Raw genomic sequence first — 26,943 nt, 5'->3', positions numbered from 1 at the left:
TACTCTTCTCTTTATTTATACTCACACGTATAGCTACTCTTCTCTTTATTTATATACTCACACCTATAGCTACTCTTCTCTTTATTTATACTCATACCTATAGCTACTCTTCTCTTTATTTATACTCATACCTATAACTCTTACATATTTGCTAAGTTGCTTAATGGTTTCTTCCATTCGTTCTTTATTCTTTGTCATTAGCACATCATCATCCACATATGAAAACAGAACTGGTACTCCAATACCTTCTATATTTGCATATTCTGCTATCTTCAATGATGAGTTAATTTTACTAACTACTGCATTCATAACTAATGCAAATAAATACTACTCGCTGGACATTCTTGTCTTACACCACTCCTTATAGCTATTTCTTGGCTTATTCACTACCACTTATTTTTTTCATATGCTGTAACAAATATCTTTAGTATCTTCTCATTTATATTGTATCCATTCATTATGTCCCATAGAAATCCATGTTGTATCTTGTTCAATGCTTTATTCAAGTCACCAGTCATTATTTTAACCTCTGTTGTACTATTCATAGCATCTACAATTCCTCTGATCATTAGTGGTTCTTGGTTTCATTTTCCCTTTATTCCAAATATTGTTTCTACTAAAATGCTATTTCATTTACTTTCCAGTCTCTTTTCTATGTTCATAAAAATCATATAATCAGACTCAAGTACTACAGACCTACAAAAATCTCTTATGTATTCTTTTTCCGCTCTTATCCATATAAATTCCATAGCTCCAACACATATTTCGTCTTGTCCAAAACCTTTCTCTAACCATTCATTTAACATTCCCACAAAATACTTTTTCTGCCAATCTAACATGTCTCTATACATATCAAACCAAACAATGTCATGAGTCGTTTGGAGAGTAGAAGGTCATGTGATTGAAAACCAGCCTAAAAGTTTCTTGAATTAGATGTATTCAGTCTAAAGAAGTTCTTGGATTAACTTTGAAGGAAAGCACTTACTATTACATTAAATGTTTAGTTTGTCTCCCGTATATGTACTTTTTCGTTTTATGTCTGTATACATATGATAGTCTATCCTCTCCAGTCCTGTTGCCAGTTCAACATTTACCAATTTTAATGCATTATTCACTTCCATTATTTCTTTCACTAATTCTTTATTACCTTTTTGTTAGTTTTTAATTTTCCACTTGTTTTCTTTAAAAGTTTATATATATATATATATATATATATATATATATATATATATATATATAAAAATATATATATATCCTGCAGAAACATAAATGTAGTGTGTTTTTTTTTTTTTATTAGCACGCTTTAACGAAAGCGCTTTTTCGATGAAAGTGCTTTTGTTAAAGTGTGTTCGGTGGTTATGGATTTGGACGTTTGATCTTTTGATCAAATGTCCTAGATCCATATAAGAGAGAGAGAGAGCGAGAGAGATCTACATTTTCTTGTCAAAAGTTCATTCTTTTGAAAAGGAAAAGTATGACCACATTTACGTGAAAGTGCACTTTCGCGACTACTAGTTCAGTGAACTGGCAATATTAAAAAAACACTGCTGCACCGAAGCACGCTACAGTGGGGATAAGGGAATATACCTGTTTCCCCACTGTAGTGGGGATAAGGGAATATACCTGTTTCCCCACTGTAGTGTAATCTTGGAGTTAGTATAAATAAAGTAGTGGAAGTGTGGTGGATGCAGCCCCCCACATGGGGGGTTCAGGGGGGCTTGCCCCCCTGCAAAAATGCCTTTGTAGTGTTTTTTTTGGTTAATATTACCGGTGAGGTGAACTGGTATTCGCAAAAGTGCACTTTCGCGTAAATGGGGTCATACTTTTCCTTTTCACTATGTTTATTATTTCTTTTTGAAATTTTAGACTTTCTCCTTTCTCATTTATTTCACTTATTGTCCTTTTGGCTTCTTTTACTATACTACTCAAATAAGGCCACATCTTCCTTTTATCTTGTAAAAATACCTTTGTTTAAAAAATAAGTTATGTACTCACCATAACATTCCATCTGAGTAGGTAACTTTATTTGTCTGCAACCTGTGGGTATCGGATCCGATTCGGATCCGAGCAGGCAGCTTTCCAAGTTAAACGATCCGAGCTCCAAGCTGCTCCCCTACCCATAATGCCCTGCCATCTCCTTCTAACCCTCAGATCGAGTTTGCCAGAAAAAAAGGCAATAGAAATTCTATAACCTAGGAAAGGATTACAATACGTTCCAGTGATGTCAAGTGAACAAGGACATATCCTGATCCTTTGATAACGAACTAAGGGTCCGGGGGATGGAGGGAGGGTCGGTTGCAGACAAATGAAGTTACCTACTCAGATGGAACGTTATGGTGAGTACATAACTTCTTTATCTGAAGTAGTTAACTTCATTTGCTCAGCAACCTGTGGGACAGAGTCCCCAGCTACCAGCCACTTGGAAGGCCCTTATGGAAGGATATTCCGGAGCACTGCGGAGCCAAATGATGCACGTCCTCTGGATATTAAATCCAGTTTATAGTGTGCAATAAAGGTATGAGAGGAAGCCCACGTAGCTGCTGAACAAATGTCATCCAAAGAAACCCTTGACCAGAAAGCAGCAGAAGTAGCCATAGATCAGGTAGAATGGGCTCGCACTCTCAGGGCTCAGGACAACCAGAACTTTTGTATGCTAGGAGAATGCACTGGGAAATCCATCTGGCTAAGTTTACTTTAGTGACTGGTTTCCCCAGACAGGATTTTGCAAAGGAAACAAAAAGTTGATCAGATTTTCAAAGATCTGCTGTTCTGTTTAAGTAAAAACGTAACTGTCTGTGAACATCCAGACAATGAAGTCTGTATTTTCCTTTGTTTTGGAAATTTGGAAAGAAGACAGGTAGATTGATGGACTGGTTGATGTTGGCTTCTGAAGCCACTTTGGGAAGAAAAGAGGGATTAGTCCTGAGGGAGACCCTGTCTTTATGAAAGATGATGTATGGAGGCTTGCTGCAAAGAGCGTGAAGCTCAGATATCCTTCTAGCAGAAGTAATGGCAATCAGGAAGGCTGTCTTCCAAGATACATATTTTAAGTCGACTGAAGCCGCAGGTTCAAAAGGAGGCCCAGTCAGAGCTTGAAGAACTAGAGTAAGATCACATGGAGGCACTGCATCTTTAATAGGGGGTCTTAACAAAAAGGTTCCTTTCATGAATGTTTTGCATATCTTGGAGGATACTAGGGGCCCTGAACTGTTTCCAACGATCAAAGGTATGAGAGAGAAAGTCTAGAACTGCTGGGACAGGAGCCGTGAAGGGGTCCAAGTTCCTATGCTCCGCCCAGACAGAGAAACGTTTCCATTTACTCTTGTAGATTATCCTGGTAGACGGTTTATGGGTGGCCACCAGGATGGCCTTAACCGAGGAAGATATACTGGGAGTCCTAACCATTAGGGGAACTGGATCAACCAAGCTGAGAACTTGAGGTAGTCCAGGTCGGGGGTCTTCAATCCTAAAGAATGAGAGATGAGATCCGGATTGGGATCTAAGATCCAGGGAGGATGTACTAGACGAGACCGCAGGTAAGGGAACCAGGTCTGACGAGGCCAGAATGGGGCTATGAGGATAACTCTGCTCCCCCAACCGACCAGCTTTCTACAAGAATTTTGTCATTAATGGAAGAGGAGGATAAGCATACAGACCGGATGGCCAAGCATGAACTAGAGCGTCTCTGGGGGCTTCCCCTGGTGGGGGAATCAGAGCGAAGAACTTGCTGCACTTTGTGTTTGAAGGTGAGGCGAAGAGATCGCAGCAAGGTTGACCCCATTGGAGTAAGATTTGTTTCGCTACTGCTGGATTCAGAGACCACTCGTAAGGTGAGAGGATCGTCCGACTCAACCTGTCCTCCAAGATGTTTGACCGACCCGGGATGTGCATTGCTATGAGAAAGCGGTTGGTGGATATCGCCCATTCCCATACTCTCATTGCCTCCCTGCAAAGTGGATAGGATCTGGTTCCCCCCTGTTTGTGTATGTACCAGACTACAGACATGTTGTCTGTTTGAAGTGCATTAGTTCCTGGAGGGAGAAGGGGATGGAGAGCTTGCAACGCTAGAAGCACCGCCCTCATCTCCAGGACATTGGTATGCAGTGAGGTCTCTGTGAAAGTCCACGTGCTTTGGACGGATCTGCCCATGCAATGCCCCCCCCCACCCAAGGAGAGATGCGTCCGTGGTCACCGTGACTTGGGGAGGGGGTATAACAAAGGGGCGGCCTTCTCGAAGATCTTTGGAATGGAGCCACCAAAGAAGCGACTCCCTGCAAATCCTGCTGAGGGGAATAGGAGTAGACAGGGGGTGAACAAGAATGGACCATTGAACTTGTAATGTCCATTGAAGGATTCTCATCTTCAGGTGAGCGAAGGGCGACAGATTGATGGCCGCTGACATGGATCCCAGGGCCCTCAGGACTAGTTCCGCTGGGGCAGCTGACGATTTTAAGAGGTCTAGAATGTGAAGGCTTACACTGCGAAGTCTGTCTGCTGTTAGAAGGACTCTAAATTGAGTAGTGTCTATCCTGGCCCCTATGAATTCCAAAATTTGAGTAGGTTGAAAGGAGGATTTCTGGTGGTTTATTGTGATCCCTAGGTGACGGGCTAGGTGTAAAAAAGTAGCCCCTGCCTGCACAGAGTTGATGCCTGGTGGGGGCGGTTAGGAGCCAGTCTTCCTGGTACGGAAAGACCTGTATTCCCTGAAGCATCAGGTGGGCCCCTACAACTGCCATGACCTTGGTGAATACCCTGAGGTCTGTGGTGAGACCGAAGGGTAGGACCTTGAACTGATAATGGCTGGCTCCCAGCCGAAAGCGGAGGAACCTTCTGGATCGTCTGTCCATCAGAATGTGGTAGTAGGCATCCTTGAGGTCTATCGAGCACATCCAGTCGTTCTCCTGCAAAAGAGGGAGAATGGATTGAATAGTGACCATCCGGAAATTTTCTTTGGCTACTGACAAGTTCAGTGTTGACAGGTCGAGAATGGATCGTAAGTCCCCTGTCTTTTTTGGCACTAAAAAGAACCTGAAGTAAAAGCCTGATCCGGATTGTTCAGGGGGGGGGGGGTGCTGGATAGCTCTTTTTCTTAGCAGCCCTCGATTTTCTGATGCTGCTGCCTCCCTCTGATTGGGTGGAACATCAGGGAGTTTTGTTGATCGGTGAGGGTGAGATAGGAAAGGAATTGAATTGCCTCTGGATATGATTCGGAGCACCCAGCGATCTGTCGTAATGGACTCCCATTTCGCTAGGTATTTTGAGAAGCACCCCCCAACTGCCTCCAGAGAGGAGCAGATGGACAACCCCTCAGGGCTGCTGCGCGGGTCGATCCGAAAAAGGTTCTCTCGACCCAAAGTTCTTCGGACCCCCTCTGCCCCTGGGCCGGCGCCCACCCTGTCCTCCTCTGCCTCTGAAGGACGATAGATCCGGAGCGAAACGGGATTGTTGAGCTTTCCGGAACCACATCTTCTTCTGTCCTCTTTGGCTCCTGGAGTAGGACCTCTGAGGAGCCGAGAAGCGGATCCAGACGGCAAACAACATCTTCCCGTCTTTCTCGCTCTGGAGGAGCGTATCGCGGACGGTTTTGCCAAAGAGAGTAGAACCGTCAAAAACGGCGTTTGCAAAGGACGCCTTGAAGGGTTCCGCAAAATTGCAGAGACGGAGCCAGGCCTGTCTACGTAAGACGACGCCCGTTCCGCTACCTCTAGCCGCTCCCTCCGTAGCATGGGAGAGAAGCCGCATAGATGTGTTGGTGATTGACTTGAGAATGGCCATTCGAGCCGAGAAGGTATGCTTGTCCTCGGCTGACATGGACTCTGGGGGTGACTCAGCGTACTCCTGGAGCCGAATCACGTGTGCCATATAATTCAGTGACCTTACAGAGAAGGTCGCTGAAGAGAACATCCGCTTTCCCAAACGGGTCATCATCCGAGACTCCTTGTCTGGAGGATGCACCGAGGAACTCTCCTGTGCTAATGCCTTTTTAGTGGCAGCCGCTACCACGATGGCATCCACTGGGGCACCCTTGCTCCAAACTGTCCTGTCTGTGGGAGGGCTGAGGATCTTGTCCGGTCTCTTGGATATTGGCTCGATAGTGTCCGGCTCCTTCCATGCCCTGGTAGTTATGAGGTCTACCAGGGGGTCGGCAGGAGGGGACACCCAAGAGGTAGATGGGCCTGGCCTGTCTAAAACACCTCCAGAAACACAGACTCATCCGAGGAAGGTTTTTGGGCAGAACACCCCCCTCTAATGCGTAACATTTCCATAATGTCTCCGAAGGAGACGTCTTCGGGGGGGGGGTGACCTTGGGGAACCTTCCCCTTCCTCTAAGTCTGTGTCCTCCGTGAGGGACTCGGGTGAGTCCAAGTGCCTCCTCTTGACCTTCCGTTTGTGAGGGACCTCCTCGGGGGGGGGGGGGGGCTGTCCAATGAGACCTCACCAACAATGTCCTGTTCCTCCAGGGGAACTAACTGGGACATAGGCGCAGGCTGTCCCTGTGGCCGGATCATGGAGGACAGGCCTGTCTGAGAGGGAATGGCAGGTGGATCCGTAGCAAGAGCCTGGGGCCTCAAATCCCTCGAAAGAACCCTCTCCACGATGCTGAATGCCGAGGGAGAACTGCTTTCTCTTGGATCCGAAAGCAGTCTCCTTGGATCCGGTGTGTGGATCGGCGCCGGAGATGATCCGATCGGATCCGAAAGAACAGTGCGCTCCGTCCTCAACAGAGCTGAAGGCCCACTAACTCCTCCTCATCCGATGCTCAACCCATGGCCCCGAGAGCTCTGATCCGAAAAAGGATCCGACAGACTCGAGGGTATAGTTGGAGTAGAAACCACTGTCGGCACCGACATCACCCCAGCTCCGAAACCCGAAGGCGGGTCGGAGAAGGAGCAATGGGGGCGAAAAAAGGGGTCAAGCCACCCCCCCCCCCGGAGGGGGGAGGCAAGAGCACTCCCATCTGCATCTGGGCCTGCAGAAATAGACACATCATCCGGTCCATGTCAGCGTCAGATAAACTTCTTGTAGATTTGGACGAAGCTGCCGAGGCTGTCCGGGAAGGCTGCCTAGACGACCTCGAAGGTGACCGCGGTTCCTCCTCCGGCTCCGGGGAGAAACGTGGAGAATGAACCCGGGAGGGGGAAGACCTGGAGACCTTGAGGGGAGAGGCAAGCTGCTTGGACGGCGGGCCTGAAGGGACAAATTCGGACCGCCTCTTGTGGCTGCGGTGCCTATGCTTTTCCCTCTCCCTCTTGTCTCTCTTTCTACCGTCCCTTTCCCCGTGGGCCAAAGAGGGAGGTTGAGTCCCAGCCAGCGGATCAGAAGCGGTAAGTGGGGTAGCTGCGGCTGGCTCCACAGAGAAGGAGGTCGAAGTTGAATCCGGGGGCAAAAGGCCCACAAGGATTAACTTCGCCCTCCTATCCCTCAAAGCCCTGGGGTTGAAGGCTGCACAAATAGTGCAGCCCGAAGAGAGGTGGTCAACCCCCAGGGAAATAACGCACAGACTGTGGCCATCCTCTGGGGACAGCTTATGGCCACACTCGGAGCATTTGGAAAACACAGCTTAGGGGCCTTCGGACATTCTAGAAAGGAAAAAAAAAGGCCCACACTCACACACCTTCACACACAGGCAGGGGAGGGAAAAAACTAAAAAGAGAGAAGAGAGGTTTTGCTAAAATTAGCTAAATTTACTAAAAGAGTTTTAAGGGATTCAGTCACACAAAGATATAGAAAATTTTGACAGGAAATATATTAAAAAAAAGCCTAAACTCACGATACCACTATTCGAGCTCATTCTAATAAGCTTACAGAAGCCACGGCTAACGTGAGGGTTAGAGGGAGATTGCAGGGCATTATGGGTAGGGAGAGGAGCTTGGAGCTCGGATCTTTTAGCTTGGAAAGCTGCCGGCTCGGATCCGAATCGGATCTGATACCCACAGATTGCTGAGCAAATGAAGTTAACTATTTCAGATCAACTGCTTTTTGATCTTCTGTCTATCAAAAACATATTTCTTATTTATTACTAAGTCTGTAAATGCATAATTACTTATTTATATTTACCTCTTTTCTTTTTAAATTTCAGCATTCCAATTAATATATTTAGCTTTGAAATTTATCCACCATAATGTCCATTTCTTGTACAATTCTCTCATACCTTCATGATCGTTCTACAATTGTCTAATTATTTCCCTACCTTCCTTACCTAATTCTTTTTATTCTCTCATACCTTCATGATCGTTCTACAATTGTCTAATTATTTCCCTACCTTCCTTACCTAATTCTTTTTATTCTCTCATACCTTCATGATCGTTCTACAATTGTCTAATTATTTCCCTACCTTCCTTACCTAATTCTTTTTCACTTAGTCTCGTAATACCTTTTCCTACTTTTATATATACATTTATTTCTTGAATCTCTATCCAAATTGCTAAATGATCAGAACATCGTCTGTATTTCATTCCTTCTTGTATAATTTTCAAACTTTAGGAACAGAGACTATTTTATTTCTGAAGCTATTTTTCTATATGTGCACTGTTATCCCAAATGTATAACTTTCCACTTTTAATCATTTCTCATAATATTTTTACATCACCACCCCTTTTCCTTAGATTACAATTAAAATCACACATTTTGAACATATACTCTATCTGTGTCATATATGAGGACATTGCTATAATTCTATAAACTTGACCTTTCCATCTCACATCTACAATTGTTAATCAACCCATTACTACCAAAGTAAACTTCACAATTTCTATTTTTACATACCATTCCTATACCTGAACATGTTTCTTTTCCTATATTGTAAATGATGTCATTGCCCAATACTTTTTCTGTTTGCAATCATTTATCTTCTATTATTCATGTCCTCTAATTTAATAATGTCCATAGCAAGTGCTGTGCACCATTCTAATATTTTTTATTTTATTTTATTTATTTTACATTTGTTGACCGGGCTAGTCCAGCTGGATATATGTCCATTTTCAGTGGAGGCCCGGGGAGAAAAGCTCCACAAATTACAACATAAAAGGTCAAGACAAAGACAATAACAGTATAATTTGGTACATAAGTTTTAACAATTATAGTACAAGCCTAAGATTATATATTTTATATTTCAGTAGGAAAAAGGAAAAATTTATCTAAGAATAGATGAATAAGACTAATACATTTTACATTTGTATTAGAAATGGTGTAGTACAAATCTTTATAACATATTACAAAATTAGATACACCTAGTAATTTATGATAAGAGATACTAAGGTCTCACAAAAACCTAAGAAAGAAAAACACTAGAGATCAATAGATGGAGTATAGAAGAACAGCAAACAAGGATGGATTTCTAGTGTTATTTAACACATAGGTTGTGATACTATATGAAGGTGTTTGATCATTCCACTGTATATATTTATCTACATGAGAAAAAATCCTAAGGAAGGTTAAGCTTACTAAAAATTAGTGAGACAACACAAGATCATGATAGGCTAGGAATTGTGGGAGTCTAGTTAATAGTTAGGTACTTAGTCTGGGTTAACACAGGGGCATAGCCAGTGTGATTTGAGGTAGGGTTTAAGCTTGCTTTTAAATAAGCTGACAGAGGATATTGAGGTTAGCTGGCTTGGGAGGATGTTCCAGGCTTTACCTACTGTATTGGAGAACAAGGTGTTACCAGCTAAGTTGTTGGATTTTGATATTTGTACAAGTAGGTTATTAGCTGAGCGTAAGGTCTTGAGGTTATTATAGGGGATGACTAGGGATGTAAGTATGGGTGTATTTTGAGGTAAATACAGGATCTTATGGGCTACTATTAATTGATTGAAAAGTATTAAATTTGGCAGCTCTAACCATCCTAACTGATTCAGATTGATACAGTGATGAGTTCTATAGGAGGACCCAGCTGCAAATCTGGCAATATTGTTGTAGGAGGATGTAAGTTTACTCAGATTACTTCTACATATTTTGGTATAGATAGGGAGGCATAGAGCAAGGTAGAGATGAGGTGGGTACGAGCAATAGTAACCCTGGCTGGAGGTGTAAGAAAGGGTTTTATTCTATAGAGGGAACCTAGTTTCTTGTTTACTATTTTTATGGTGTTATTAATGTGAGGTTCAAAGGACAAGTTGTTATCTATTAGTACCCAGAGTAGTTTGGTGGTTGGTTCCGGAGATATTATAGTTCCATCATTTGAAGTAATAGTAAGGAGGTTCTGCGGGTGGGGGTAAATAGTAGCATTTTTGTTTTTTTGGGGTTAAGGATAAGACGTCTTTGTAGGAGCCAGTTTTCAACTGTACTAAAGGTCATTTGGGTTAGTGACTGAAGTTCTGATTGAGAAGCAGCAGCATATGAGTGTGGAGTCGTCAGCGTATTGGATACAGTCAGCTTGAGGAATTACAGAATGAAGGTCATTTGTAAAGATGGAGAAGAGTAATGGGCCTAATATAGATCCTTGGGACCCCTAGAGTGACTGGGACGTGGGAAGATAAAGTATTTTCCCATAGTACAGCCTGTTACCTGTTATGTAGGTATGATTGGAACCACTGTATAGTATGTTTGTCCAATGACAGGTTTTTGAGTGTGTCTATAAGGAGGTGGTGATTCACCATGTCAAATGCTTTGGACAGATCAATAAAAACAGCTGAGGATAGAGTATCAATATTACGATTGCTGTTAATATGGTTAGTGAAGGATAAGAGAGCAGAGGTGGTGCTATGAAATGGTCTAAAGCCATGTTGACAGGGTGCTAATAAATTGTGATCGAGTAGGTAGGTTAACAGTTGTATGTGTATACATTTCTCCATTATTTTTGCCAAAGGAGATAGAATAGCTATGGGCCTATAATTGGACAACTCTTTGGAGTTACCGCCCTTATGCAGGGGAATTATGAGAGAGACTTTCCAGATTAGGGGAATAGATCCTTCAGAAATAGTTCTGTTAATGAGGATGGATATGGGGTAAGCTATGACTTTAGCAGCTTTTTGCAGGTATTCTGCAGGTAATTTATCAGCAGAGAGAGTAGTGGGTTTAAGTTTCTCTATGAGGTTACAGATCAAGTGAAGTGGGCACTGGCTGAAAATGAAATTGATGAGAATTATTGGTAAAGGTTGTGGCAGAGCCTGGGATGCTAGGGGATATCTGGTTGGTTAGGGATTGCATGGTTTCAGTGAAAAAAGTATTAAATGAGTCAGCTATTTGGATGGGATTGTTGTGATCAGAGCCAGAAGGAGAGGGAGTACTTGAGCATCCAGGGTGTAGGAGGTTATTGATACCTCGCCAGAATTTTTGGGGATTATTTTGGTTGGTTTGTTGTAGTTGGTAGTAGTAGTTTCTTTTATCGGCTAATATGGCTTTTTTTGTTTCATTTCTTAACTGTCTGAATTGCAGGTGGTCTGAGGAGCTTTTTGTTGAGCTACATTTGGCCCATTGTTTATTTCTTCGGAGGATTTTTTGTTTGGTCGTTTTGGTGAGCCATGGTGCCGGTTTGGTTCTAATTCTAACTTTGCGTAATGGGGCATGGCTGTCTAAAATGGTTAGAAATTTAGAGTTAAAGTATTTCACGGCATTATCTATTGGGAGGTATTTCAGGGGTGACCAGTCACAGGTGACTAAGTTCAGCTTGAAAGTGAGCAGGGTTAAAATTTTTGGTAGTGCGAATAGTTCTACAGATGGCAGAGTTTAGGATGACAGTTTTTGTTCTGATTAAATAGGTAAGCAAGTGATCACTTATGTCCTCAGGGAGGGTGTGCCTGTTTTATAGTTTAGTTGGGGGGTATTAGTGAGTATCCAGTCAAGGGTACTAGTTTTGTTGTTAGTTTTATTGGTGCGGGTTGGGGATGTTATAGTTTGGGTAAAATCATATAAGTTGATATGAGTAGAAGGCTGCTCAGATATACAGGAGTTCCAGTTAATGTTAAAATCTCCAAGTATAATGGTTTCTTGGGGGTAGTTACTTGAGAGCCAGCTGAGGATAGCCTCTAATGTGTTGATGTTATTGCCTGGGGGAAGATAGACGCATGATAGATATATGGCTTTGCTTTTGTTAAGCTGAACCTTAGTTAGAAGAATTTCTGCATTGTTGCAAAGAGGAGGTTTGGAGTCTAACAAGGTAACTAGTAATCCATTCTTATAAAGTATGGCTACGCCTCCTCCTTTTTTAGTGTTACGGTCACATCTTATGATATTATAGCCAGGGGGTAGAACTGCACTGTCTTGTATTGATGGATTAAGCCATGTTTCAGACAGACAGAGGATGTCAAAGGAATAAACATCAATAAGGGCATGCAGGTGAGCTATTTTGTTACTGATGCTACGAATATTAAGATGAGCTATCAGGAGAGAGTTGGGGGGCTTGGTAAGTGTCTGTGTGATTGAATTTCTTGGTGTATCAGGCTGTGTAGCTGTGATAGTGGTAGGACCTGGGTTAGGGTGTATATATCACCATCTAACAGGGAGTGGACCTGAACTTTTAGGATGAGTTGTAGAAGTTTAAAAATTAGGTTCTTATTTTTTCTAGCTAGTGGGTTACATTGATATCATTCTTTGATATCAATATATCATTGATATCAATATATCATTCATTTACATCTTTATATTGCTCACTTTTACTGCTAAAATCCTCTTCATTTACTTTTCTTGTGCTCTTATTTTCTCCTTTTTGTTACCCTTTCCTATTTTCTTTAATGTCTAAACCTGTGATTTCCCCCTATTTTTATACTTTTTTCAATAGAATATTTCTTCCCTTCACTATTTCTCCTACCTTATTATTATCTTGTTACTATCTGTTCTTGCTCCTGTTGTTGTTTTACTTCTTCCTCGATCTCTTATTTAATCTCTTGTTCTCTACTTAATTCCTCCTTACGTTCTTCTATATTTTCCTTACAATTCAGCCAAAATGACCTTTTCCACATTTAAAACATCTAAATTTGCTTCTTTTTGCAGCATGACCCACTTTGCCACAAATATAGTATTTCTTTTTATCACAATTAATTAAATGATCATGTTTTACACAAAAACAATTTTTGTTGCTCCCAATATTTCACCGTACCTTTGGTTTTATCTACATTCATCATACTTGAAATGTGTCCATTTTTTAACACTACATTCCCAACACCCAGTCCACAAACTTCTTATCATAACTTTTAGTAATATCCACAACTTTTGTACATACAGTCTTTAAATAACCTTTTAATGTCACTTTTTCAACTTTGTATAAATACGTATGTATTTGCTTTGTCTACTAAATGCTTGAAAAACATATAAATCCCATGGGCTACATTTTTTCTTCATCTCATACTGTCCCAAACGGTTCTCCATATATTGAACTGTTTCAAATATATCACAAAAAGTGCCTTTATTAATATGAATAAATGCTTATACCTTTTGTGCAGAAGTACCCAGTGGTGCTATTATGTCATACCTGTCCTTTTTTTCTTTACAATTTGTTTTTACTAAATGCTTCTTTTTTCTTGATTCATCCTTTCTTCTCTCTGTTCTCCCTCTTTTACCATATCCTCTTATGACTACTACTACTCCTTCACCCACTTCATCTACTTCTTCCTGAATTCTGTCCATTATATCTGCCCACAAACCTGCCTTTTCACTTTCTGGTTCATTCTGTATCATTAAATTCTGCAATAAAACATCCTGCAAACCTCTCAACTGGAGAGTTGTAATAATACATACTGTCTGACACTCACTTTCACCTTCAAACAATTGCTGCTGAAAAATTACTTCTGAGTCTTGGGAAAGTTGACCGCCTTCACATTTTCATACAAATCTGCTTACTTCTCACTTCAGTAGATGTGGACATCTTCCTTGAAGGCTTGCTTTGCCTTCAGAACATCCAAGCTGCCTGCTGCTTCCTCCTGCGAAGGCTTGACTGCATTTGCACAAAAAATCCCATCTGATTGCTCCTGCTCGCTCCTTCCATCCGCTACCTCTTCACAACTAGACTGCTTTGCCTGAGGAAACAATTTCTCCTTACTACGTTTGTCTGCCATGATTCTCCCTGCTTCTATGAGCTGCAACTGTGCCCAGAACAGAAGCAGGAAGTGCAACTATGAAATGTGGCCCGCACAAAAGAACAAGGAAGTTCCCTGATGCCTGGCCAAATTTACCCTAGTAGTACAAATACCACCTCAGGTCTCCCCTGAAAACATGCTACTACCCTAGCGGGATTAACCTGATCAACAAAGGATAAATATATAAAAAAAATAAAATAAGTGAAAGAGACAGTTAAGGGATCTGAGCTTCAAGATGGCAATGAAAATAATTACCTTGCCCCCTCTAAAGCCTTAAACTTCTTATCAGATGACTATGCAGAAAAGTTCTGCAGCATCTAGAATTTATGGTGAACTAAAGAGTTCATGTAGGTGAGAGACAGAAATATGATGCACATTTAAAATTTCCGTTGATACTACTGAAAACACAGAGAACATCCACCTTTTTGGGAGCAGAAAAAATAGAAATAAGATGCTTACTAGCAGCAAAATCATTCATAAGAACAGATTCCATGGGTGGGGATGAGTGAAGACTCCTAAAGAAGTCTTCAAAAACTTAATGCATTTTAGGGAGAAGACAAGGGAGCAACAGGTTCAGTGCACAGAAAACTTTCATAAGCCTGAGAGCCTCCGTAAAGGATGAGTAGCTGAATGGGGTCTCAATTTCCTTGTCCAGCTCAGAGTTTAGAGCCTCTGGATCCTCTACAGCCCCTTCCCTCAATAAAGAGCGAGAGTCGTCCGACACTCTACCTTCAGAACTGGTCAAATCCACACCAGGCCAACATACATGCAACTGAGCATAGGGTGAAACTATGGCACTACCATGGCATTCAGAGGATGAACTGAGATTGGAGAGGGCTGCATAGGACCTAGTGGTGGCGAAAAATCAGGTTTCCCAAGGGTGTGCTCCCAAATCCAAGAGGGCAAGTCCCAACAAGTATCAAACATCTGATCCATGTCTGGACACTTTTGGTAAGGGAGGGTGCAGCAGAATCCTCCTTAACCTGACCCAGTCAGTCATGATGGATTCCTAAAGGGAGGGGGAAAATAAGGAGAGTCCTTAATTCCAAATGGTACCAGTAAATTCATTCTGAGGGGCTTCTCAGACTGCAGCACAGCCACAAACCTGGTGGAAGAATGCTTCGGCTGCTTAGCCATACAAAAGAAGGTAGTGATACTCTAGGACATGCCAAAACAGGTTTCTAAGGGTGCACTTCAAAAAAAGGCCTCACATCATCAGTCAATAATACATTCTAGCTGGATCCCTCACTAGTTGAGGAGGCACTAGTAGTACGCGAGGCTGCCTCGAGGGCAAATTTACCAGGAGAAAGATTTGATCAATAATTAGCCTCCTGCAACTCCTCCCAGCCTGATATTGCTATATCAGCCTTGGATCAAGCAAGGGAACCTCCTGCCAACCCCTATGTTGGGACCGCTTAAATGCTACGATTCTTCTTCTAACAATGCTCTGGGATCATACTAGGGAACCTCCTGCCAACCCCTGTGTTGGGACCTCTTAAATGCTGCAATTCTTCTTCTAACAATGCTCTGGGATCATACTAGGGAACCTCCTGCTACCCCCTATGTTGGGACCTCTTAAATGCTATGATGCTTCTTCTAACAATGCTCTGGCATCATACTAGGGAACCTCCTGCCAAGCCCTGCGTTGGGACCTCTTAAATGCTATGATGATTCTTCTAACAATGCTCTGGGATCATACTACGGAACCTCTTGCCAACCCCTGTATTAGGACCTCTTAAATGCTACGATTCTTCTTCTAACAATGCTCTGGGATCATACTAGGGAACCTCCTGCCAACAAAAAACGAAAAAAGCAGCACACACTGGATAAGAAATAATTTTTTACTGGATTCTGGTACCTCGCCTTCACATGGAACAATGTTGTAAAATACAAACCAGTATAAATACACCTTTTACACAATCAATTAAATAATTAATCAATTAAATGCTTCACCATTTTAAAGAAACATATATATATACACACTCATATATAAATATTCTACAAAATAAATATTATTTAAAGCATTAAGATTCTAAATTCATACCATTGGGAAATAATGTTCCAAAATGTATAATAAACCTGGATTCCATATTCAATAATTTTTGTTGAAAATTAATATTATTTTCTCCTATTCCCCATGGTTTTGCCAAAATGCTAAATTTGAAACCAGAGTGATCCCCCCTATGAAATTGGTGAAAGTGGCACTAACTGGACTATCAAGTCTATTGTTCCTAACATCCCCCAGATGTTCCATAATTCTTAACTTAACCCTGCGTTTTGTTTGTCCTATATACCATTTTGGTTCTATACAATTGCAACCTATTATATATATCACACCTGAAGAATTACAATCAAAATGGTCTAAAGCATGATATATCACCCCATTAATGTTATGCCCATCTAAATTAACAATTTTGTCACAGATTTTACATTTCTTACATGCAAAAGAGCCTGCATCGAAGACCCTGTCCTTTTTGCCCTTACTTCTAACTAATTCCTTTAAATTTTTACATCTTGTGTGAGAAAAAACAATGTTATGTGGAATAATGTTCCCTAAAAGTTCATCACTAGTTATAACAGGCCACATATTCAGAACAATTTTCTTCAAAAATGAAGAAAAGGGAGAGAATTTGTTTACAAAAAATATTTTGTCCATTGTTATAGGAACTTCTTCCTTGGATTGAATCAAATTTTTTACAGTTCCTTTCTGTTTCTGTTTCTAAATACCTTCCCTTGTTCCTTCAATTTTAACATTTCTTCTACTTTGGTTCTGCTTGAATACACAATATTTTCAGAATAACCTCTATTAAGCAATTTTTTGCAAATAATATCAAATTCCCTATGTACATTTATGTTCTCAGATGTATTTAAAGCAATACGTTTAAATTCGCCTGAAGGCAATGACTTAATTAAGGACTGACTATGCATGCTGTTTGCATGTAAGAAGTTATTAACAGCTGTCCTTTTATAAAATGGTTTATGTTCAATTGTGCCCTTTGTACTAGTATAAAAGTGTACATCCAAGAAATCCATATCTTTAACATTAGTCCGATAAGTAAAATCCAATCCAAATGGATTTGATTTTAAACCCATAATGAATTCATCAAATTCCCTTGGACTGCCCCTGCACAAAAACAAAAGATCATCTATGAATCTCTTGTAAACTACCACTTTAATTTTGAAAAAACTTTGCCGTATAAATGAATAAATTTTCAAAAAAACCCATAAACAGAATGGCATAAGATGGTGCAAAACTGGCACTCATTGCCGTTCCCTCTTTTTGTAAGTAATATTTTTTATTGAATTCAAACACATTATGAGTGAGACAAAATTCCACCAATAGAATAATGAAGTGGGTTCTTGGTCCTTCCCCCATAAAGAAATGTATAGCCTCTAAACCCCGTCTCATAGAAATGGATGTGTATAATGACACTACGTCCACACTGGCCCAATAATAATTATCATGCCAAATCTTTCCTTTGAAGCTATCACACACTTCTTTCGTGTTCTTTACATGGGAAGGAATTCTTACCAAATATTCTTTTAGTATCGAATCCAAAAATATACCCACATTCTGTAAAAAAGCCCCTTTTCCCGAGACTATTGGACGTCCAGGTGGATTGGTTAAATCTTTATGTATTTTCGGCAAAATAAAAAATCTGGCATCATTTGGATTTTTTATGTACAGTTTCTTGACATCACTTTGGGAGATATCAGTGGATTGTGGATCCAGTGGAGTTTGTTTTTTCTTGAACCTCCTGCCAACCCCTGTGTTGGGACCTCTTAAATGCTAAGATTCTTCTAACAATGCTCTGGGATCATACTAGGGAACCTCCTGCCAACCCCTGTGATGGGACCTCTTAAATGCTAAGATTCTTCTAACAATGCTCTGGGATCATACTAGGGAACCTCCTGCCAACCCCTGTGATGGGACCTCTTAAATGCTACGATTCTTATTCTTCTAACAATGCTCTGGGATCATACTAGGGAACCTCCTGCCAACCCCTGTGATGGGACCTCTTAAATGCTACGATTCTTCTAACAATGCTCTGGGATCATACTAGGGAACCTCCTGCCAACCCCTGTGATGGGACCTCTTAAATGCTACGATTCTTCTAACAATGCTCTGGGGTCATACTAGGGAACCTCCTGCCAACCCCTGTGATGGGACCTCTTAAATGCTACGATTCTTCTTCTTCTAACAATGCTCTGGGATCATACTAGGGAACCTCCTGCCAACACCTGTGTTGGGACGTCTTAAATGCTACGATTCTTCTAACAATGCTCTGGGATCATACTAGGGAACCTCCTGCCGACCTCTGTTTTGGGCACCCTCAACTATTGACATCTTGAGTTGTTAGGTATGCTTCTAACCACGCTCTTCTCTGTCTGTAGGTGGCTGACCTGAAATGCTTTCACTTCCGGTTGCACTGCTTGATATAATGTGCTGTGCTCCTCATATAGACAGCAGAGACGGTACTACTTTGCATCCTAATTCATGATCTAGAAATCACAGAAACATCTAGAAAGCCTGAACATCTTAAGCATCAAATGTGAGAACTCTTCTATGGTGAACATTAATGGTCAATAGCTCAACTGTGTGAGCATGAATAAGAAGTGAGTTAGCATGTGGGAAGCTATATTCTCCTAGCTTAGTAAACCCCGGTGTGTGCTCTGGCATGAATACTGTGTACCCTTCTGAATGGGGAGAACAAAGGAATCAAAAGCAGCCAAACAGATGACAGAGTACACAGACTCACTCCAGTTATCCAGTTTAGAAGGCTCATGAAGTCAGAAGAACCAGTTTGATTCTGCAATCTTTAATATGCCAAAAATAAGGTGAAAATATCAGAAATTAGTTTAATTTGTTCATTTAGCTTTCTATCAAAAGAGTACTTATTACAAAATCCCCCTGCAACATAAAATCTGAATTTGATTAGTTTATTACCTGCAGTATTTCAAAAGGTGACAAAGTCAGTTGAGTAGACTTTCCTTCAAGCTTCCGGTACTCGGCAATCACAGTTACCGCATCATCCAGACTGAACATTTCAGAGACAAAAATCAGGTACGAAAAGCATTACACTTGGAGTTTCATTTTGTTATGCTGTCTCTTACTAAAAGATTAATATACTTCAGAAATTGAATCTTCAACAGTATATTCTCAAAAAAGTTGCAGTCCTTCAGTTTGTGAGAAGCATATTACAGTTTGTACAAAGGTTTAAAACTGAAAATCAGTACCACAACAGTCTCTATACTGCAGCACACTACACTACACTGAAAGTTTAGCAATGTAGGCATTTACTATAAATCCAAACTTTACACACATGCTTATTCAGTCTCTCTACATCACACAACTTGTATGATTTTCTGGAAGGCTCTACTCAACTTTCTGTACAAAGCCTCCTTATTAAGCACACCATCATCTTCTTCTCAAAATGGTGTTGATGAAGGTGCAGCTGTAAACGGATGACAAAGGCCCTCTCCTCTTCATTCCCTCCTGTCTCCATGATCTTTCCAGTCAACAAAAGTGTAAAACGAACGTTATATACTTACCACGATGATAGATCCTTTTACTAATGTCTTTCTGATATGATCTGTGGATCCTTGAGCCACTTGTCACATCTGACTTGCCTTGAGCCCCTTTAAGAACTTTCCCTCCAATAATGCACTATTTCCCCTAGCTGCCTCAAGGCCTAGGTATAAAAAAACCCTGACTGAATTGTAATAAAGTCAAACAAGGACCGCCAAAATCAGTCAGGCCTTACAAAATAAAGGAAGAGGGAAGAAGGGAAGCTTAATTGGACAGACACGAATGAAAGGATCGATTGTGATGGTAGCCAACATAACCTTTGAATCTTATTGATTCAGTCCATCTGATCCGACCTGTAGATCAGAATCTGAAGCTACTTAATATCCTGGGTGGTATTATGACAGAGACCCTTTAGGACAGAAGCACCATAAAATGCTCCAGCCTGGGAGTGCAGTATGACTTGCACTGTTTGATGACAGTGTGCATGGGAGACAAGATGGCAGCTTCACAAACATCTTCTATCAAAGAACATCTGAAGGCAGCAGAGTGTGCATGGGAGACCAGATGGCAGCTTCACAAACATCTTCTATCAAAGAACATCTGAAGGCAGCAGAGTGTGCATGGCAGACCAGATGGCAGCTTCACAAACATCTTCTATCAAAGAACATCTGAAGGCAGCAGAGTGTGCATGGGAGACCAGATGGCAGCTTCACAAACATCTTCTATCAAAGAACATCTGAAGGCAACAGACTGTGCATGGGAGACAAGATGGCAGCTTCACAAACATCTTCTATCAAAGAACATCTGAAGGCAGCAGAGTGTGCATGGGAGACCAGATGGCAGCTTCACAAACATCTTCTATCAAAGAACATCTGAAGGCAGCAGTGTGTGCATGGGAGACCAGATGGCAGCTTCATAAACATCTTCTATTAAAGAACATCTGAAGACAGCAGAGTGTGCATGGGAGACCAGATAGCAGCTTCACAAACATCTTCTATCAAAGAACATCCGACGGCAGCAGTGTGCGCATGGGAGACAAGATGGCAGCTTCACAAACATCTTCTATCAAAGAACATCTGAAGGTAACAGAGTGTGCATGGGAGACCAGATGGCAGCTTCACAAACATCTTTTATCAAAGAACATCTGAAGGCAGCAGAGTGTGCATGGGAGACCAGATAGCAGCTTCACAAACATTTTCTATCAAAGAACATCTGAAGGCAGCAGAGTGTGCATGGGAGACCAGATGGCAGCTTCACAAACATCTTCTACCAAAAGGAGAGATAACTATCCCAGAGGAGAGTAGCCTCCCAGACATCTCAAATGCGCAGGTGAAAGCTGCTCTCTCTAAAGCTAAAAACACAGCATCAATGGGACTGGATGGTGTCCCCAGCTGTGTGCTACACGAACTCAACGAGGAACTAAACCCGCATATAAGGCAGCTGTTTAATCTTAGCCTTACCACAGGATACGTGCCCAAGGAGTGGCGTACGGCAACTGTGGTCCCACTCCACAAAGGCGGTGCCTCTACGGACCCTGGTAATTACCGCCCCATAAGCTTAACAAGCCTGGTCTGCAAAGCTATGGAGAGGATCATAATGGAACTCATAAACAAAGACATAGGGGACTTGCAGACATTGGACCCGACCCAGTTTGGCTTTGTCAAGGGAAGATCATGCCTTTTGAACTTGGTCGACTTCTTCGAAACAGTCACCAAGGCCATTGATGAGGGAAAGGCAGTCCATACAGCCTACCTTGACCTTGCAAAAGCTTTCGACACAATACCCCACTTGGGTATTATAGAGAAACTTACCAACTTAAATGTAAACCCATATGTCACAAGATGGGTTGCAAACTGGCTAAAGGACAGAACCCACAGGGTTAGAGTTGCTGGCGCCATGTCAGACTCCAAGCCGGTCACAAGTGGTGTCCCACAGGGCTCAGTCCTTGGCCCCCTGTTGTTCGGCATCTACTTCTCAGAAGTACAGGCAAACATAGGAGGACTATGGCTGACAAAGTTTGCAGATGACTGCAAACTGGGCGCCATAGTGGAAAGTACATCGGACACAGATATCCTTCAGAGGGGTCTCACGGAAACTGATAACTGGTGCCAGAGCCATGGCCTGAAGTTAAATGCCAAAAAATGTATAGTCATACCCTTCGGGAAAAACAAGATAACCCCAAGCTACCATATAGGTGGCAATCCATTAAGCTTAGAAGAGGTTATCAGGGACCTGGGGACCCAGGTTGACAGTGACCTTTCTTTTGACACTTACATTGCTAAAGTGGTTAGAAAGACCTTCTACATTGCCCACCTGATCATGAAGGGATTCACATCCAGATCGAGCGAGGTCATTGTTCCCCTGTACTCTTCACTTATCAGACCAATGATAGAGTACACTGCCCCATTCGGGATGTATCTCACCCGACACCTGCAGCAATTGGAGAGACCCCAAAAGTTCCTCACCAAAAGGATAAAGGGACTCCAAAATCTGTCATATGCTGCCAGACTGAAGAAACTCCAGCTCTATTCAGTCGCATACCGCCTGCTCAGAGGTGACCTGTGCCTGACATACAAGGCCATGTCCAACTCGGAATTAATGGACATGCTCCACCTCAAAAAATCTAAATCTACCAGATCCACTAGAGCAAGTGACTTAAACCTTAGCACGGATATAAATAGGACATACTGGAGGGATAGATTTGTCACCCAGAGACTCCCTATGCTGTGGAATAAAATCCCGGACCATGTGAGGCGGAGCACCTCGCTGGCTCTGTTCAAGAGAAATCTTAACCGGTGGATGGGAGATCGTAGGTTTACCCCAGGAATCATCTCTGTGTCACTGCTGGACAGAGGCACGACAAACTAATGGGCACAGTATTTTTTAACATAAGGGGTGGCGTAAGCCACAAAACTTTGGGCTAGGCTTATAAATGCCTTAGGGCAGATAGCCTAGTATAAACCTATGAACCTATGAACATCTGAACATCTGAAGGCAGCAGAGTGTGCATGGGAGACCAGATGGCAGCTTCACAAACATCTTCTATCAAAGAACATCTTAAGGCAGCAGAGTGTGCATGAGAGACCAGATGGCAGCTTCACAAACATCTTCTATCAAAGAACATCTGAAGGCAGCAGTGTGTGCATGGGAGACAAGATGGCAGCTTCACAAACATCTTCTATCAAAGAACATCTGAAGGAAGCAGAGTGTGCATGGGAGACAAGATAGCAGCTTCACAAACATCTTCTATCAAAGAACATCTGAAGGTAGCAGAGTGTGCATGGGAGACAAGATGGCAGCTTCACAAACATCTTCTATCAAAGAACATCTGAAGGCAGCAGAGTGTGCATGGGAGACCAGATGGCAGCTTCACAAACATCTTCTATCAAAGAACATCTGAAGGCAGCAGTAGCGCTCACTACTGCCTGGTGGAATTGGCTCTATGTTTGCCAAGCAAAGGTCTGTTCAGCAAGTCATGACTAAAGGAGATGCATTTTTAGTCACCTGGAGAGGGAAACCTTAGAAACTTGTTGTCTTAACTTTTTAGAAGCAAAGGAAATAACCACTTGTGAATCATTCCTAAGGGTTTTGGTCTGTGAAGATAAAAGTGCAATTGCCTACACAATTCTAATGTGTGGAGAATATATGCTGTCTTGTTAGACTGATTACAAAAGAAGGCTGGAAGATGAATGGTCTGTGATATGTTCCACTTAGAGGCTACTTTAGGAAGGCAGTACGGGTTAGTTCTGAGGGATATCCTAAATTTTTGGATCACTACACAGGGGCTGAGGACAATTGTGCAAGAAGCCCCAGGATCCTTTTAGCAGAAGTAATAGCTCCTTCTAGCAAAAGTAATAGTTACCAAAAGGATAAGAAGGTAGTCATAAGTCTTACCAGACTGACCCAAATCAAGTTCAAAGTAAACAAGATGGAAAGGTAAACACAATTCTTAGCAAAAAGCAAAACATAGGGCTCAAAGACCATGCTCCACTTACCACTTGTGTTTATTTGGACAAACACCGATAAAAATTAAAAAACAAGGAAAGGTCAAGAGCTTTCATCCCTAATACTTGGGGCTTCTTCAGAACCCTGATTACAAAGTTTAATTTCCTTTTATAGCCGCATAATTTCCACAATTAGCCCATTGCTAACAATTTAAAGTCCCAGTATATAAAACGCAAAAACAGATGCTCTAATTAGTAAATATTGAATTTTACAAATAAGAAAAACGAACATATGCCACATCTAAAAAGACAATTAACAAGAGATAAAAATACTATGTGCAAGCAATAAAAAAGAATAAATCTGACAATTCAAAAACAATGAATCGAATCAAACAGGTAAACTCTGTGCAAATGTAAAATATTAATCATAGAAATCCTAAAACAGTGTCACAAACTAAGAGTGCAAAAGTCCTAAGTACTTTGTTAGTGACACCAATCTTTCTCAGTGTGGGAAAAAAAATCTGTCCAAAACCAACAAGTTGCTCACCAACATTATCAAATTTATAAAAATTCTGATGAAGCCTACATTGTCAGTAGGTGAAAGCGCTTAATCTTATTTTTGTACAATAAAAGTTTTACCATTTGGAGTGAACTGTATCATTCGTGACAGTTTGGATTTTGCCACATTGTTTACGCTTTGGCGTTTGGCAGCAGTTTCATACGCCTTGTGGTTCAGTTGTAGTAAATTTATAAAAATGTATTAACAAAGAAAAGAGTATTTCTTGGTAACAACAAAAATAGTTGTATGTCCTTTCCTTGGGGTTTGATTTTTAACAGTGTTTGTCCAAATAAACTGTCCCTTAACGAATTCCTATTAAGTAAGGTTCTAATTGGCAGCTCCTAAAAATATTTCAGCCTTGTGCTCACTAAGCAGTTGTTCTCAAACTCGCACTACATATGGTACTATTGCATATCCATGCAATGCTACAGATGCAACTTCTTATCAATGCAATGTAAAGCTTAAAGATTAATAATGTAAGCTATGTACTATACTGTACTGCATATCTCTGCTTTCATACACGTATCCTTGAATAATGTGTTATGTTTGTGGCGCTAAAAGACTAGTAATGTAACTTTGTACTGTACTGTATTGCATATCTCTGCTTTCATACACGTATCCTTGAATAATGTGTTATGTTATGTTTGTGGCGCTAAAAGACTAGTAATGTAACTTTGTACTGTACTGTATTGCATATCTCTGCTTTCATACACGTATCCTTGAATAATGTGTTATGTTATGTTTGTGGTGCTAAAAGACTAGTAATGTAACTTTGTACTGTACTGTATTGCATATCTCTGCTTTCATACACGTATCCTTGAATAATGTGTTATGTTATGTTTGTGGCGCTAAAAGACTAGTAATGTAACTTTGTACTGTACTGTATTGCATATCTCTGCTTTCATACACGTATCCTTGAATAATGTGTTATGTTATTTTTGTGGCGCTAAAAGACTAGTAATGTAACTTTGTACTGTACTGTATTGCATATCTCTGCTTTCATACACGTATCCTTGAATAATGTGTTATGTTATGTTTGTGGCGCTAAATGACTAGTAATGTAACTTTGTACTATACTGTATTGCATATCTCTGCTTTCATACACGTATCCTTGAATAATGTGTTATGTTATGTTTGTGGCACTAAATGACTAGTAATGTAACTTTGAACTGTACTGTATTACATATCTTTGCTTTCATACACGTATCCTTGAATAATGTGTTATGTTTGTGATGCTAAAAGACTAGTAATGTAACTTTGTACTATACTGTATTGCATATCTCTGCTTTCATACACGTATCCTTGAATAATGTGTTATGTTATGCTTGTGGCGCTAAAAGACTAGTAATGTAACTTATTACTGTATTGCATATCTCTGCTTTCATACACGTATCCTTGAATAATGTGTTGTTATGTTATGTTTTTGGAGCTAAATGACTAGTAATGTAACTTTGTACTGTACTGTATTACATATCTTTGCTTTCATACACGTATCCTTGAATAATGTGTTATGTTTGTGATGCTAAAAGACTAGTAATGTAACTTTGTACTATACTGTATTGCATATCTCTGCTTTCATACACGTATCCTTGAATAATGTGTTATGTTATGCTTGTGGAGCTAAAAGGCTAGTAATGTAACTTATTACTGTATTGCATATCTCTGCTTTCATACACGTATCCTTGAATAATGTGTTATGTTATTTTTGTGGCGCTAAAAGACTAGTAATGTAACTTATTACTGTATTGCATATCTCTGCTTTCATACACGTATCCTTGAATAATGTGTTATGTTATTTTTGTGGCGCTAAAAGACTAGTAATGTAACTTTGTACTGTATTGCATATCTCTGCTTTCATACACGTATCCTTGAATAATGTGTTATGCTATGTTTGTGGCGCTAAATGACTAGTAATGTAACTTTGTACTGTACCATATTACATACCTCTGCTTTCATACACATATCCTTGAATAATGTTATGTTATGTTTGTGGTGCTAAAATAATAGTAATGTAACGTTGTACTGTATTGCATATCTCTGCTTTCATACATGTATCCTTGAATAATGTGTTATGTTATGTTTGTGGCGCTAAATGACTAGTAATGTAACTTTGTACTGTACTGTATTACATATCTCTGCTTTCATACACGTATCCTTGAATAATGTGCTATGTTTGAGGTACTAAAAGACTAGTAATGTAACTTTGTACTGTACTGCATATCTCTTTCATACACGTATCCTTGAATAATGTGTTGTGTTATGTTTGTGGTGCTAAAAGACTAGTAATGTAACTTTGTACTGTACTGTATTGCATATCTCTGCTTTCATACACGTATCCTTGAATAATTTATGTTATGTTTATAGCGCTAAAAGACTAGTAATGTGACTTTGTACTGTATTGCATATCTCTGCTTTCATACACATATCCTTGAATAATGTGTTATGTTTGTGGCGCTAAATGACTAGTGATGTAACTTTGTACTGTACCATATTACATATCTCTGCTTTCATACACATATCCTTGAATAATGTGTTATGTTTGTGGTGCTAAAAGAATAGTAATGTAACTTTGTACTGTATTGCATATCTCTGCTTTCATACACGTATCCTTGAATAATGTGTTATGCTATGTTTGTGGCGCTAAATGACTAGTAATGTAACATTGTTCTGTACCATATTACATACCTCTGCTTTCATACACATATCCTTGAATAATGTTATGTTATGTTTGTGGTGCTAAAAGAATAGTAATGTAACTTTGTATTGTATTGCATAACTCTGCTTTCATACACGTATCCTTGAATAATGTGTTATGTTATGTTTGTGGCGCTAAATGACTAGTAATGTAACTTTGTACTGTACTGTATTACATATCTCTGCTTTCATACACGTATCCTT

General features: G+C 40.7%; 1 protein-coding gene across 1 annotated transcript in view; it reads right to left on the bottom strand.

Moving 5' to 3' along the window:
- Nucleotides 1-26,943, bottom strand: part of KNTC1 (kinetochore associated 1) — a 3,090,908-nt gene that overhangs the window by 197,142 nt on the left and 2,866,823 nt on the right. Inside the window, exon 63 of the mRNA XM_044068909.1 lies at nt 18,961-19,051. Coding sequence (XP_043924844.1) covers nt 18,961-19,051 — 91 coding nt within the window. The remainder of the gene's footprint in view (nt 1-18,960; nt 19,052-26,943) is intronic.

The sequence above is a fragment of the Protopterus annectens genome, chromosome 4.part0 (assembly GCF_019279795.1).
Source record: "Protopterus annectens isolate FY-2018-M chromosome 4.part0, PAN1.0, whole genome shotgun sequence".
In the NCBI taxonomy this organism is placed as follows: domain Eukaryota; kingdom Metazoa; phylum Chordata; order Ceratodontiformes; family Protopteridae; genus Protopterus; species Protopterus annectens.
This window is presented reverse-complemented; position numbering and strand designations above follow the sequence as displayed.